Raw genomic sequence first — 16,389 nt, forward strand, 5'->3', positions numbered from 1 at the left:
GCAGTGCTTTCAGCTCACTATCTTACCTAGTGTGAGCAGTGTTCAAAGGAAGAGACTCTGATTTGTCTCATGCTGTTGTTGTCACTGGAAAGGGCATCAAGAAATTCTGTACTGCATCAGGATTCCTCTGAAGAAGTTAGAAAACCAACTTTAAAACCGTTGCCTCCAAGAAGAAGTCAAATACAAGAAGGAAGACAATTATTCTGGCATTGTGATGGTAGGCAACTGGTGATCAGGTCAAACTGCAGAGCTTGGATAGGTGTTAGGAAACATGAAATGAATAGAAGCAAAAGATTAATTTCAGGGTTGAATAGCCCAGGCAATGCTGAGCGGGGCTGGAGCTGACAGAGATATGATAACTCTGTTCCAAGGACTCTGTGTGAGTTTTGGATGATCATGGTTCAGTAAATTAGGACACATTTCTGATGACTGCTGAGGGAATTCTGTAATGAGCACTGTTCCTTCCATTCCTTTAACCATTCTTGAATTTCTAATATATGAAGACCAGTAAAATTAGGAAAGCCCTGCACACATAGGCAGGCTTTGTCAATAACACTACTACTTGTCAATATCAGAAGTACATTTTTTTAATTTCCAGAATTCAAATCCTATTGGAGATGCACTTTTTGGTATAAAAATGACTTCTACTAATATAACTTCTCCTCCTTTCTATACAGTAATACTTCCGAAGGCATAAGGTTAATTTCAGTGTATTCAGTCCACATTAAGGAATTTGTATAGCTTTAAAAATACAAAAATCCTTAAAACAGTACAAGTTCTTGCTTTAGATAAACCCAGAGATCTTTGCTTACCCTGAGGAGGCATGTATACTTTTTCTGTGCCTTTCATCTTAGGTTATTTTGCTCATATAATAACAATTAATAAAGCCTCTTGATATTTCAGTAAAAGAAATAGAAAAGATAGTCTCAAACTACTGACTCTTACAAGAAGTACAGTGACATGTCTTGTAATTTACAGAATACCATCATCTCATTTTGCAGGTTCTCTGTAAATTCAGTCTGGTCTAGAAGTTTTGGATGCTGATTCAGCTAGAACATCTTTTTAACACAAAGAGAGAAAAAAAGTCTTGTTAATAGTTAACAGAGTTCAGTTTTAATATCTTTGGTCCCATTATCGTGAGAGTGCTGGTCTTACACTCTCAAATTTTGCAAGGTCAAGGAGACAGTTTGTGAATAGGAGTGAATATAAGCTGCGGTTCTTAGAACAAATAACTCTTGACACATTGACCTCAAGCTGAATTTCAGCTTTCCTAGATCAGCAAAATTCTGGGCAGCTTGTTTGTAAAACTAACTTGAAATTCAGTTACTGGTGCTAAGAATTCACATTCCATCCGAGCTGTCTGTCCATAGGTATTGAGATGGGTTTTCCAGTTTTTACTACATATGAAATATATGAGAAGTCATTCATCTATGAAAAACAGCTATTCCTATAACAAAACATGGCAGATTTCTAGTGCACAATATAATGTTCTGTATGGGCATAAAAGAAGAGCAAATAACTTATTCTGAGCTAACTACATAGGGAATTTTAGGTCAGTGGAAGGTAATTACCGAAAAAACTAACTTGGCCCGTATGTACAGGCTAACATCTGTATCATTGCAAAATAAATGCCACAGATGTTTTAATAATAAATAACAGATGCACTCAGTGCCTGGGTTTCAGATCTCATCTAAAAATGTTCCTCTTATAGGTGACCCTTTCCCCTACCCCTTCCCTAGTCCTATACAGAGCACTCGCTTGCTACTGGTTGACTCCAGGCTGCTACACACCTCACTGCCAGCTTCCTATACTTCAGCTTTGCTTTTAAGAACTGGTGTTTTATTTATGACAGCTGGCACTGCAGCCCTTTATTTGCAAATCAAAAAGTACAGTCAGCTGCATGACCAGAGTACAGCTGAGAGCACCAGCCCAGTGCAACACAGCCATTTACAAAGATAACCTTTTACTTGGGTTGGAGGCAACAATTTTCAGCAGAACTGGTGAGTCAGTGGAAATAAATACTCAGTGCCTTGATAAAGGCACAAACACAGATGTTGGAAAGCAGCAGCCAAAGAAACCAGTATTGTTATGGGGTGCTATGCAATATTAAGTTTCTGTTAAACAGGTATTTTTTCAATGAATAGCAACATTAAACTGATAGGGTAGTTCTTTGTAGGGAGCGTTCTCCCATGGGAGCAGAGAATGGTCACGTACATCATACAGGTGGAAAATACAGTGACTGTGCTAATGCTGCTGCACAGCCACAGTGCTGAGGCTGACTTGAGGCCGCTTTAGCTGACTTGGTCGTGACCCAGAGGGTAGTCAGGATGGGAAATGGCAGGTGCATCCTGCCTTTGCAGCACGCTGAATGTTGTGCTTGCCCACCCTGTGGATGGGCCCTTGTACTTAGGGCAGCTTCCAGCTGTATCACCTGCCCCTGCGGTGATGTCTCATGGCTGGCACCAGAGTTTTGGCACCCAAGGTGGCTTGCTGCAAAGGCACGCGTGTTGTGCTCACCAGCTGAACTCATTCAGGTTGGGGATTCATGCTGGCATGGCTGGCCAACTCAGATCAGTGTCTGCCAGGTTCCCTGGGGACCAGGGGTACAGTAAAGTCTGCATTTGTCAAATAGCTCTGGGGCCTGTGATGGAAAGGGTGAGGAAGTCGGTACCGCCCCTTCCCAATTTATATGGGCGCAAATCCTGCAGCTCAATCTGGTGCTGCACACTATCAAAGCCCAGTACATCTCTGTATGCTGCTGTTTTCCCAGGGACTCTCAGCTGTCCTCAGTGATGCGCTGCCTTTTTGTGCCAGCGCTCCATGTGCTGCACTGGGGGCAGGCTGTAAAGGTAGGTACTGCCTTTCTGACTGCCCTCTTCCTTTCCAGAGGACATCTCTGTCAGCATTGGAACGGTCAGAACAGCAGATCAGGAGAGCATCCAGCCTGGAAGAGCTGCTTCGCATCACTCACTCTGAGGACTGGAAGCTGTGGAAATGCAGGCTAAAACTCAAGAGTCTGGCCAATTTAGACTCCCGCTCTGCATCACATCGCTCCACCAGATTTGCTGCTGCTTTCTATGATATCGATACACTGAAAGGTAGGTGCAGCTAGTGGCTGAGTCTGATCTTGGCTTCAGGACCACTAATTCTTGTGCAATAAAGCATTAAGTACCAGGGGTTTCCTAAAATACACTTGCACTGGAAACAACATGGCATTCATGGAGAATTACTTTGTATGAAAAAATGTCAGACAACAGCCTGAGTATGCCTCCTTGTTTTGTGGCTAAATCAGGCTTATTGCTCCCTGTACACTCTCCGAAGGGAAGATGTGTTATGTATGGATTTGTCAGTCCACAGAAAAGAGGGGAAGTCAGTGTGCAAAGAACAGGCTGGAATGACTGGCCGAGGGGCCAGCCAGCAACATTGTGCTAAATCTCAGAATTTGCTTTCAGGTAGAAACGAATGAGCTTTACTGCAGGCATAGAAATCCTTTTTTTATTAGGTGTGCTCTGACATAAGGCACTGGCTGCACCAGCAGCAGTGTCCGGGTGGGAACTGCAGAGGAAAAAGGTATTGCCTTAATTTCAATCCATCTGAGGCAGTTTCTCCAGAGAGAAGAATATCTTCAAACAACCAACTGACAACTGAATGCAGGGAATCACAATCTATTGCCCTATCTGTAGCAAAAATGAATATTGTTCCTTGTAGGTCAGACACCCAAGAGGCACTGTATGTTCATAGATGTAAAATAAAAGATCAGTTACTATGCTTTGGTCTAGCACACAGATATCCTACAGCAAAGCCACACTGCAGCCTAACGAAGGACAGCCTGAGCTATACTTTTTTTTGTTCAGTCTTTACCCTGAAGTGATGTGATCATATCACTCTCCTTTTGGGAAATCAGATATTGCTGACCCTGTTCCAATACCACTTTTACAATAACCACAGCCACATTTGCACACTATTACTCAGCTGAATTATGGCTGAGCAAAGGCCTTAATTTGCTTCTCTGAGCCACAGCACAGGAATGCAGATACGAGTACCAGTCTGAAAAGGGTTGTCACATCAAAGGCATGGTTTCAAACTTCTCATAGAAATTTTGTACAGAGAGAAGCTAAATCAAATACATACTGGAAGAATACTTGGAGGGCTTTAATTGATGATAAACATTTCGTTTACATACCTTTACAAGTCTACATAGCACTATTAACGATCCATAGAGTTATTAGAAGTAGTACCCAGTGTCAAATACCGTAATTCTCTACTCACTATTGATCATTTAGTAAGCACCAGCATTTCTGAAAAAATAAAATGTTCCTTTTGTGAAAACAGCAATACAACAGATGATGTTATCAAGTGTTACTTACCCTGTGCATATTGCAATGGGCTTTTTAAAATGGCAGGATAATGTAACTGTTCAGGTAATAAAGTCAGATGACTATATAGTCATATAGGTGTAATTTTCTGCTTGGAACATCTGTTAAGTGTTTTCTGTTTTCCATTTAAAAGTCTAATATTAGGCACAGAGATGTCCGTTTTCTCATTCAAAGTCAAGCCATGGAAATTTAAGTTAAAAAAACCCTATTGGGTCATCTTCTCCGTTCTTCAATCCACAGTGGAATTATCCCAAGACAGAAACTACTTTTGTTCTAATATCTTAATATGTTCAAGGTACTAAAGCTCCTTTTAAAAAAACCCAAGCCCATAAACATGTATTTCTTTCCCACACCCTTCCCAGTCATTAAGCATTGACCTCTTTGCCAAGGGCATCTGTTTTGTTTTAATAAAGTGTTTTGATGAGAAGGCTGGGTCAAAGCTTCTTGTTTTTTCACTGCTAGACCATCTTCCACAGCACCCCAAACTCCAGCAGGGTGAATTCAGGACTTTATTCCTCCTTTCTTGAACTTCAATGATGAGTTCTCTGAAAGCTTGTGTCACCCCGTGTAACCACGGTCTCTCCTGAGCAGCTCAGCTCACCTAGCACTGCAGTGCTTTCAAGCTGGAGTCTGTATCAGAGCCAAATTTCTCAGGAGCTGCTCTGTGCTTGCTCACAGAAAAAATCAGCATGACCACAGTGCTTCTGAACAAAATGTGACACCTACTTCTTTGATCACCCCTTCCTATAATGGCCCTTCTGCTAAAAAGTGGTTAATAAAGTGAGGATGTGTGCAGTTGGAAAGGTCATCGCTGCTTACACTCATTGAAGTGACATCTGAGGTGATTACATGTACATACCTTAGTGAGTTTGGCAAACACTTTATTTTCTATTTTAAGGCCTAGGATTAGATTGCTGTTTTGATAGACAAACATAACTCTGGAAAATTCTATTGATTTTAGTGATTCTTCTCTTAATTTATGCTATAAAATCAGAATTTGGACACCAAGCTCTTATGTCTTGTATTTTTCCATGACTGGAAAGTGGAGTTAATCAACCCTGGGAAAGGACTTTGCAGGAATGAACAAACTGATTTAAATATACACATTCAGTTGAAAAAAAATTAACAATAATAAAAGGAAAGTCATGTAGGAAAGAGAGAAATAAATGCTCATCTGTAGACAAAGTATCGCATGTAGATTAAAAGTATTCAAGATTTTCTTTTCCCAGAACTTCCCTGTAAATGTACGCACTGCTTGCACAATAGTAGAGAAGTGGACTGCATTGGAAGAGAAAGCAATTTTCTTAAGAGTACAGAAGTTGCTTTTGAACTTTTAGAAGCCTGGTGGAGGAGGGACAGACAGGAAAAATGTTTTCCATAATTCTGAGAAGGACTTAAAGCATAAGCATTCATGACTCTCAAGTAATTCCATAACTTGAATCAGGTAAGCAAAAGACAAAAAGAGCAGGGCCACCTCTTAACAAGACTTTAGATAATATTACGTAAATGTCACTGCTCTCTCCCTCTGGTTCAGTCACTTAACATATTATTCCTTCCCACAGTCGGAATTTGACAGATCAGTCTAAAATAAATTACTAGGCTATAACAATTCAGTATTTGAAAGATGCCACTGTGTTTTGAATAGATAAATCACGCTTGAATTCATATTCTTGTTATTCAAACTTGAACCCCCTGATGGTACTGAGGTGTGAGAATGTTTGTCTTGGATTCCATTAGACATTTTGGGAACGGTGCTTACTGGCTGACATCCAGTAGGAGTATTAATGCTCTCTGACCAGAATCTGTTAATCATTAATGTGCTTTTCAGTCAGGCCCAGGGTCTGCTAAGTCTGTGGTGGGGTATACACAAAGAGAGGATAAAATGGCAGTAAGGAGGTCGGCCCTGGAGAGTACGAGGACAGGGTGCGGGCCAGTTTTGTCAGATAGACACTGTAGAGCTGACTCTCAGCTAGGGAAAATAGATGCAGCTCTGTTTAACCCACTGGAATTAATGGAGATTTTGGTCATCCATGTTGGAAGCTAAAGGCGGATAAATACACCGACCTCTGTGCCAGTGCAGCTGGTGTAAGTTACTGGGATAATCTTGCATTCAGACTCTCTCTGGTGCTTAGATCAATCCAAGTAAGTGCAAATCGATCCAAGTAAGTGCAAATGGCCTGCCAGCACTTCATTTTTATTTATATAATGCTTCTGCTTCACTAATCAAAGGTTTAGCTTTGCCGTGATTGCTCATACAAATGGTGTTTTCTCCAGTCATAGATGAGGAATGGCAAAAGACTCAATGCGTGCCAAGGGAAACCTGTGTGGAAGTTGCCAAAGAGCTGGGCACAACAACCAACAAATTTTTCAAGCCTCCCTGTGTGAATGTGTTCAGATGTGGAGGCTGCTGCAATGAGGAGAGTCTGAGCTGCATGAATACAAGTACAACTTACGTGTCAAAAACGGTAAATGAGACTATTCATCTGTTTTGGTTTTACCCTGGCTCTCCAAGAAGTGAGGGGAAGAAGAACGTATGGTTTCTGAAATCCTGTTATGAAAGATCTGTCTGCACTATCATAACAAACTGAAGATTTAATTTTTATCCATGTGGACTGAATGCAGACATGTGCAATAATAGCATTTTACATTCATTTGCATAATAAAAAATGGATATGTATGTGTAAAGATGGAAAATCAGGCCCTGAGAAAGTGACCGTAGGCTCCCATTATATTAAGGAGTTTAATTCTTCTTTAATATATTGTTACTTGGACCTGGGGCTTCTTGAGAATATTGGCTTATGGGTATCCCCTGCACCAAAGGATTAAGAGAAACTCTGAGAAATTGTGCCGTGTGAGGCCAGGAGTCCAAGCACTGCATTTTCAAAATTGTCGTCAATGCCAAAAGGGCTGGCTAATAATTTTGGATGGGCAGTTTCGTGAGCCTAAAGCGGAGACATTTTCAGCAGGAGACACCAGACGCTCTCAATCTGAATGCCTCAGGATCTAAATGTCCCAAATCACAAGCTACTTTGAAAAAAAAAGTTTAAACCCGTAGTCAGATACTGCTTAGGTGCAACAGGTGACAAATATCTGTGTTAATGACCAACGCCAAAAAGCGAGGACACAGAGAGTAGCCAGAGAGCTTCTTTCTGTAGACTCCCTCTAGGGTCTACGTACAGAGCCATCTTGCTCCAGTGGGTGGTTGAGCAGAGCTCCAAGGTTAGTACTTTCAATCAGCCTTACAGATGGAACCATCTGTGTTTATACCTACAGAAGGAGGACAGGAAACTGCTCCTTTCTAATGAATCTTCACCTTGTGCATCCCTACTCACAGTGATAACACCTTTTGACTACATTAAATTCTACTTATGAAATAGGCTTTTTTAAAAATCAGAACAAAGATCAAGGGCGGCTGTTTTAAAAATAAAATTGAAGTCCTCATGGGAAGCAGGTCAAATTCACTTCCGTATCTGTTTCAGGTTTGTTGGAATGTAATTCCACTATGTCTGGTTGTACTGGAATAGAGCTGGAGTAAAACAAATCAGGGCCCATTTTTGTTGTGTCAATGTTCATTAATTGCTTTTATTCCACACTGGAAGAAAGCTGTTATGAGCGGTTGGCCACACATAAAAGACATCTGATATGCTCAGGGAGCTAGGTCAGGGTAAAAAGTATTTATTTATTTATGTGGTTTTGGAGGAGCAGTTCATAAGTTTGCTGAAAACCTGCAGTTTTGCAGCGTGTAACATTCCTTTAGCATCCTTCAAAATAACAATTCCCTCAAAAGCCCTCAGATAAGTTCCACTACTGGACACATCACCATCAGTCCAGATTTACTCCTCTAAAATGAATGGGGTTGCTCCCATATTGGTGAAAGCATGTGGGATTTTTGGTTTTTCTTTGGTAATGAATATCCACTGAAGGATATTCATGCCACTTAAAGTTAGACAGTGTGACACCTAACTTTAAATATCTAAGCAGTTTGGCTTAGGAATACTCAGTCCCTGCATGTGGATGCAGCATTAAGCCAAGACATGCTGGCACACAGAGATGTCCCTATGTTTTGGCTTCCATGGGAAGGAAGCTGGCTGGGGGGGGGGAGGGGGGGGGGCAGAGAGGGTGTGGGTCACTTCAACAGCTCCCACAGGTAGCTGCCAAGGAACCAGGGCTTCCACAAGGCTACTCGGATTGCCCTAAACAATTCTGATGCACTGAAGGTAGGCTGCTTGGCTCCTTAGGCTCCTGCTATCATCCACAAAGAAACACTTTCAGGATGGTTCCCTGCTGGAACCCAGCTGAAGCAAAATAAATTAACTCTCTTCTATTTATTCCCATTTCTTCCCTCTTGGAAGAGGGGGTGGAGGTTAAGTTAGACTCCTAAAGATGCATGCTGTGATTACACCCTAGGACAGTTAAGTAGCTGTCTCCCTAAGTGGTTGAGATGTAACTGAGAACAGAGTTCCCATCGCCTATATCTTTTCCATTTGGCCCTAGCATCCAGAAAAGTCTTTTGAGTGTGTTTGCAGATGATTTTGAATGGTCTTGGGTGTTTAATAGCTGGTAATACAGCACTGGGACCACTGTTTTGGCAAGTTCCTACCTTAGTGGGCATACCTGCTCATTTATACCTATAGTAACCGTATCTAGAAAGGAGCAAGGGTGGGAAAAATGGTGGCAAAGAATAAGATTTAAAAGTCCAAATATTAACTGTATAATGGAAACTGAAAAATAAATGTTATTTCACCCACCTAGCTCTTTGAGATCTCAGTTCCCTTGACAAGTGTTCCTGAGCCCGTGCCAATCAAAATTGCCAATCACACAGCCTGTAAGTGTCTATCAAATACTCCGCGCCATCAGTACACCATCATACGAAGATCTGTCCAGTACCCAGAAGAAGATGGGTAAGTTCCCTCCTTTAGAAACTCCTACACATGTTGTGTGGTCCAAAGTATGAAAACTATTTTGTCCTGATCTGGCCATTATAGTATCCATTCACTTTCTGGTATCCTAACAGTTTTTCCAAATAATATGATTATCACTTGGGCTTAGAAAGCTTCAGCTAAACCTGGTGAATTTCAAGTGAATGGACATCAGAATCCAACAAACAGCAAGCTAGTTTAGCAGCATCTGGAGTCATTAAGACATTCAGGTGCTTGAGCAGGGACTCAGAGTGCACATATTAGCAATATGTTCTACTGGAGCTGTTTGAGTACATGTGCATAGACTTTTTCAGCCTAACACGAGCAACTCTGATCACGCAATATTTAGCCAGGGCACACAGAGTGCTGTGCTCAAGCTAAAGCCCTCTGCCATACCTCATGGCACGTTGGATCTGAATCAACGTGAATTGTGGCTTTTCACTTTCTGGTCCAACCCTTGTTTTCAACTCTCAGGCTCATTGGCTGGAGAAAAGTGATCTCACATCTAACTCCAAAATACGGTAAAAAATACTTGTAGTCCTGGTGAGAACAGGCTATGTTAATTTAACAAAGACTCTAGAAACACAGATAGCTTGAACACGTCATTGAAAGTCAGCTCAGATGTCTCTGTCTAGCCCTGCATGTAGGGTTGCCCCCATAACTGCCTTTCAGTTAGACATCTGGGCTGGGGGAGAGGTGGCATTTCAGCAAAGTCACTCCGGCCCTCACAAAGCCTGCTGGCCGCTATGAATCCTCTTCCAACAAAAATACAGAAGAACCTAAGCCTTCTTCCAGTTTATGAGTTCCCCTCGAGAGCAAAGTGCCTAAAAGTCAAACTGGCTTCTCTGACCTTGTAAACGGTCCACTGTACATCCTCAAGTATGGACAAATTTGAAGTGGAGCTGCACTTTCTGGCATCATGGAGAAATTGAATAGTTGCATGGCATGAATACTGTAAAACAAAGACTAACCTGGGTGGGGTAGAGCTGTTTTATGTAAAAGTGGAGCTGCAAAATTGTAGCTGTTTCCTCAAGGGTGTATCTGAAATAGGTGCTGTACCTGTTACTTCTAGTTGCTGGGAGCTGGACAGCTGACCCTTACCAGCAAAACCATCCAGTCCCAAGGTTTTCTTTTGCAGCTGTAATGCACACTGATGCCATACCTTCACATAGTACAAGTGGCAGACTCAGCATACTAGCAGGCTCATTTTGCCAAATGATTACACTGATGCTTCTAATTTATATATTTTTTTTTTAATTCTTATCTTTTCTTTGTGTGGTTGTTGTTTTTTTTTTTCCTTCTAGCTGCCCCTTTACCAACAAACTTTGTCATAATGGATGGATCTGGGATAGTGACAAATGTGAATGTGTTGTAGATGTACAGCACCCCAACAGACGAGAAGGTAAAGATGAAAATACAAACGGACATTTTTGATTACTATCTCCAGGCTGCTTATGTTCCATTTTGGGTTTGTCCCAATTTTTCATTGAAAGAGTTACATTTTTGACTCCACATCCCTAGACAGACTTGGCTTATGGTGTAGAAACTCACCTGAAAATAAACACTCATATGTGCTTATCCCCGTCTCACGTTTTTTGCTTGGACATTTTACTCCCTTTATATTTACAACCTGAATAGGTAATAGGAAAGTACTAAAAAGAGTGAGTAACGTAGGTACCTTGGGTACATTTTTATTTTACATGGGCCTTAAATTGTATGATAGGCATTATGGAAAACCTTTTAACTGTAGAAAAAGTACACCCTGGAATTTATTGCATAGGGAAGATGCTAAATCTTTATTGTGGGTCATTCTTAAGAACAGCCTTTATCAGGAGTAAGATAGGGAAAATCAGTCCTGCCTGTTAGTTGTAGTCAGTGCAAAAGATTATATGACTTTTCAAAGTATTTGACTACTTTTTATTATAGTCTTAAGTTTAGGAAGCTTTTCAAACCGATATGTCATACATACCCAGAGGCACACATGTATACCCTTTCAGGTCTGTGGAAGGAAACGGAAGAGGGTAAAATTTGTAGAAGTGTTCACTACTTCCATTATCCCTCTGCTTTTTCTGGAAAACTTTAATCTGTCAAAGAAATTTGCAGGAACTATTCTAGGGGGTAACTGTGTAAATCTAAAGACACTTCCTAGAAGTACACATCAAGAGAAGTTAAAATTTCTCCACCTCCTGTATAAAGTTTTTTTTTAAATTGTTTTTCTCAGGAAATTGTACCGGTCAAAATAAAATTATCATAGCACTAGAGAAGATGGACACAGAATGAAGTGAACCTTGCCTTTGTGGTTTAACCTACATGCAGCAAGCAAAAGAATAAACCATCCAAGGCAACAATAAAAGCAAGCTGGCAAGCAATTCCTAGACTAGCAAGCTAAAATAAAACTAAATAACCTCATAAACTGGTCTGTTGCTTACAATCTCCTAATGTTAATAAGCAAGAGATCAGTTGCATAGTGGTTTCTGTAGGATCTGTTCTCACTCTGGTTAGGAAGGTAAGCTCAAGTTAGATTTTTCACTCATTAAAGGATTAGTACTCTATATTTCAGGGTAAGTCCAAAGGACTGTGAACAGTCCGTGTCCTCTTAACTTAGAGTTGTGTAAGGTCAGCCTGGAGCACTAAAATCTGTGGCTTGTTGAATTATAGCTTTCGTTGACATAGACTCAATATCTCCTCAGATAAAATATCATTCTCTGAAGTACATCGTGTTTGGCAGTGACTGGGACAAAATAACTTAAAATCTATCTTTGAGGTTGAAATAAAGTGAGACCAAAACACTCTACACCACTTCACGCATGCCAACCTTTATCACCCCAAGGAAGGGGTTTGTCTTCCAAGAATTTGGGGCAGATTCCTCCTCCCTTCCAATAGGACTTAGGTTTTATTCTGCCTGGATATTGATTTTCCAGCACTGAGTAAATAATAATGAAGGTTTCTTTCAAGTAATGTGTAAGCCTTTTCTGGCCACTGAGATCAGAGCTTAGGCTGCAGAGGTCACAGATGCAGGTTACATTCCACATTCCATAGGTTAAATCCAAGACCTAATTGTAAACCTACAGGAAATTACCTTCCCAATGACACATCACATGCCATGACCTTTAACCGGAGATGTGCTGCTAGCATTTTAATAAAGCTTTCACAAAATGTGTTCCTTTTTTGCTAGGATTAGCTTCATATTGTACTCCAGATGTGTATTTTGAGGGAAGATAGATGAAGTATTAGACAGTGCATCCACTTGGCTGGGGTTTTGTTTCTGAAACAAAGTATTTTCTTCTGTCTTTAACTGACAAGTGTGCATATACTCCTTACGGAAGCACTACACCAGCTCGCACCTTACTAGACACAGCATTACTCTTGCAAACCTTCTGCAGCATATGGATAATGAAGTACATCGAGTGACGAGTGTCACAGTTTGCATGAATGTGCGTTTTTGTCATGGGTATCAATGAAATCCTTTTTGAGTTGTTTTTTTTTGTTTGTTTGTTTGTTTTGTTTTTTTTTTAAAAAAACTGCTCTCCAGTAAAGAATCTTGTATTCCAAAAGGTAATGCCAGGATCTTTTAATACACAGCCCAAAAATAAAGTATTTTTCTACAGGGTTCAACCCACAAGAAAAAGCAGAATTACAGTAAGTGAAATAATCAACCTAATCCTCCCAAGTCCTTTTCTGCACTGTAATTTACCACAGAAATTCTGAAGACTAGAATCTATCAGGGAGTACATGTGTGAGTCCTAGTGATTGCAAAGAAAGAGTTAGTCTCTTCAAAAGCAGGATTTAGAGATTTAAAGCTTACTGGTAAAAGATGTGTGTGCTATTGCAGGACTCCCTCCTCTAGCTGAGCTGGCTATGTGTGGACAACATATGGAATTTGATGAAGAAAATTGTGAATGCATCTGTAGACAGAAGTGTCCCACAGATTTTTTTCAAAGTAAAGAGAACTGCAGCTGCTATTTGTGTAGGGAGAGCCAGGAGAGCTGTGCTCTAAAACACAAGATATTTCATGCTGAAACCTGCAGGTAAGTGCTCCTTGTCATTCAGTGTCTAAGCTACAAGATCTGAATTAGCTTGCATAGATGTGGGAGGTGCAAGTGCTGAATTAGCTAGGAGGTCTACCCAGGATAAAACACCTTGCTGCAGTTAAGGAGATAATAATAACAGAGATATTTACAATATTTACCTCACAGAAGGAGTCTAAGGTTTATTTAATTAACATATTTAAAAGAAATCTGGACAAGGATGCTATTCAACTACCAATATTATTCCTATCCCCCCTCCCCCCACCCCCCCAGTCTTAAGGGAGTGATGGTTAAAAATGTGCCACAACTGAAATTACTGTGTGACACGGGATACAGTGAGATACTGAGTTTTGCATTTGTAGGTAGGCAGAACCCATCCTGTGTTCTGTGTGACAGCTGAATGCAGTCTCATGGACATGCAGGGACAAAGGCCCCCTCAGCTGGCACACACACCATACACCACATTCCTTATTCAGTTTGTCCTCAGAGCAAGTGATTTTCTACAGCTAATGCAATTTTGTACACATACAAACCCACTCAATCAGCTCTGATTCCACTGAGAAGCAGGAAAATTGTTCTGGGGCTGTTATACTTCATGCATTTCCCTAATCCTTTTGTGTAACTAGTTTTGAGGTTCCTTTGCCAAAACTTAGAAAATGCCATCTTAAATTACCTGTTTTCATGCATTAGTTTATTTTTCAAATTTCTCAGAAAGCTTTAGTTCACATAAAGACCCAGGAGCATGCAGTAGCTTGGTCTGAAAGTTTATCCATGGCCAGTCAGCATCCAATTTCCCTGGGTACCTCAGCAGAGCTGCACTTCACTGAATGGTCACCCACAGGGTCCATTCTCATAGACTCTGTAGGTTCCTTCATGGAGAAGCAGCTGTGGAAGAAGTAACCTTTGCACCTTTAGGCTCAGTTTTGAAAATAAGGACAAGCATAAAATCGTTGACAACAAGTATAAAAATAGCTAAAAAGAATCGCCAGAGATTAAAGTGAGCATGAGAGACTTGGTCATTTATGTGTTTCAGACAGGCGGGAGGTGATCAATGCAATCATTTGTTTAAATGAGTTTGGCTTCTAGAAATTTCTATGATCTGGACATAGGACTTTGAAGCCAGACTTTTATACCCAGGATTCCTAGAGGACCAAAGCTGAAGCATCAGGTGAGCTAAGGTACTTTGCAGAAGTTGAGGGCAGCATTAGCCAGTGCTGACGCTCTGGACCTCACTGCTCTCAAGAAATGAAAGCATTACTTAGGTTGTGACTGTGGACAAATGGACCACAGCAAGACATGTTTCTGTAGACAAGAACTGTCAGGCAGCAAAGTCTTGTGTCACTGTGTTGTAGGGTGTCAACACTTTCCCAAATGTTGTCCAGAGAGCATTGCAGTGTTCAGTAATAAAAAAAAAAAAAAAGAATGTGACAGTGAAGAATTAAATTACAATGCTTCTCTCTTTTTGCTTTTTCCTCCTTTATCTAACAGCTGTGAGGACAAATGTCCATCCCAACCCAGAACATGCCCAACTGCAAAACCAATGTGTTCCAGGCACTGTCGTTGTCCAAAGGAGAAAAGAGGTTCTCATGGGTCCCAAAGCAAAGAAACTCCTTGACTGAGCTTCCCCTGTTCTCTGAAAATCCACTGCTTTGCAAAAGTAGCTGTCACTGACTTTCAAACAATAGTAAACATGAACATCTTCCACCTTAATAGTAAAGAATGAATCCAGTCTGCATTTATTTATTAGAGTAATCACTAACTGCAGGTGAATCCTCTGGGACGTTGGTAATTGATCTCTAAGATGTAACAACAACCACTGAATTGCTGGCTGCGTGGGAGAAAGAGTGGAAAGTGCCAGTTCAGTGTCACGTTGTGGAAGATGAAGCTGGTATATTGGTAATAGAGTTACAGTCACCAGTCAGTCTTTCAGAAATTGAGACTAGATAATCTTAGCCTCCCAATCCTTAGCTAATGCAGCTCCTGGGTGAGACTTTCTTCAGAAATTCAGTGTGCAGGATTTGGCTTCTAATACGTTCAGCACTGAGTTATTTGATCTACTGTCCAGCTTTGATTATCATTTTGAGTTTATTGTACAACTACTGTCAGATGTGCCATATTTAAGTGTATATAAGAAAATAAATACATCAGTTATTCGAGTGGTTTTCATTTTTCTCTGTTATTTTAAAACTCTGCCCAACAAAACAAAAATAAGCAAAACCCCAAAGCCATCTCAAGTACAGCCTTCTTATGTCTGTCCCACTGGGACTGGCTTCTGCCCAAACCCAGGTCGAGACAAGGTCACTCGATCCAATAGTTTCAGTAAAGAAGAGTCATTTTTCCCACATCTGCCTGACAGCCATGTGTGATTTGTTTATTTGTTCCTGGTGTAGCATGTTAACCTCCCTAAGGGGATAACAGCCACCCGTGTACTAACTCTTAACAGCCACCCTTGCACTAACTCTTCAGTGATTTTTTGGAAAGGTACGATTCACTGAAAGATGGTTTTCCTTTCAGCTTACCATACTGCGAAAATATCTCCTTTGCACTGAAATTCCTTTCAAGTGTGAGGCCTGAGTAACAGTTTTAGACCAATCAAGTACAGGAACAGCATTATTTTCTGAGCCCCTGAAGTCCGGGCTGAGCCAGCCCAGAGAAAATATTATGAGCAATAATCCTAAACTGGAAGTGATAGTCTTGATGACTGAATCATTTTTTCCCCTCTGCTGAATCCTCCAGTTCTACGCTGCACTGTGAATGAAGGGAACAGAGAAAATGAAACAACTGCTACAAAGACGGAAAGCTTGACACAACACAGGGAATAGAAAATGGCTTTTTGATGTGCATCTGAGATTTTTTATATTTATATAGGGAAAAAATAGATTGCTCTAAAATAAAATTAGAAGCAAATACTGTATGATTGATTGAATTGTTGGACAAAGAACCAAACAATTTAACATGTCTTTTGTCCGAGTAAGGTATTTAGGATTTGACCCTGGGTGACTGCTCTGAGCACTTCCTAAGCCATCTGTGCAAACATACCAGCAGGCTGGTTTTGTTATCTGTGTT

At 40.8% G+C, this 16,389-nt stretch overlaps 1 protein-coding gene across 1 annotated transcript in view; it reads left to right on the top strand.

Annotated features, from left to right (window-relative positions):
- VEGFD (vascular endothelial growth factor D) overlaps nucleotides 1-15,479 on the top strand; it is a 31,114-nt gene extending 15,635 nt beyond the window's left edge. Inside the window, exons 2-7 of the mRNA XM_056329364.1 lie at nucleotides 2,888-3,098; nucleotides 6,651-6,841; nucleotides 9,129-9,277; nucleotides 10,600-10,697; nucleotides 13,128-13,323; nucleotides 14,812-15,479. Coding sequence (XP_056185339.1) covers nucleotides 2,888-3,098; nucleotides 6,651-6,841; nucleotides 9,129-9,277; nucleotides 10,600-10,697; nucleotides 13,128-13,323; nucleotides 14,812-14,938 — 972 coding nt within the window. The 3' untranslated portion in view covers nucleotides 14,939-15,479. The remainder of the gene's footprint in view (nucleotides 1-2,887; nucleotides 3,099-6,650; nucleotides 6,842-9,128; nucleotides 9,278-10,599; nucleotides 10,698-13,127; nucleotides 13,324-14,811) is intronic.
- The last annotated feature ends 910 nt before the right edge of the window (nucleotides 15,480-16,389 follow it).

This window comes from Falco biarmicus, chromosome 2 (genome assembly GCF_023638135.1).
Source record: "Falco biarmicus isolate bFalBia1 chromosome 2, bFalBia1.pri, whole genome shotgun sequence".
Lineage (NCBI taxonomy): Eukaryota > Metazoa > Chordata > Aves > Falconiformes > Falconidae > Falco > Falco biarmicus.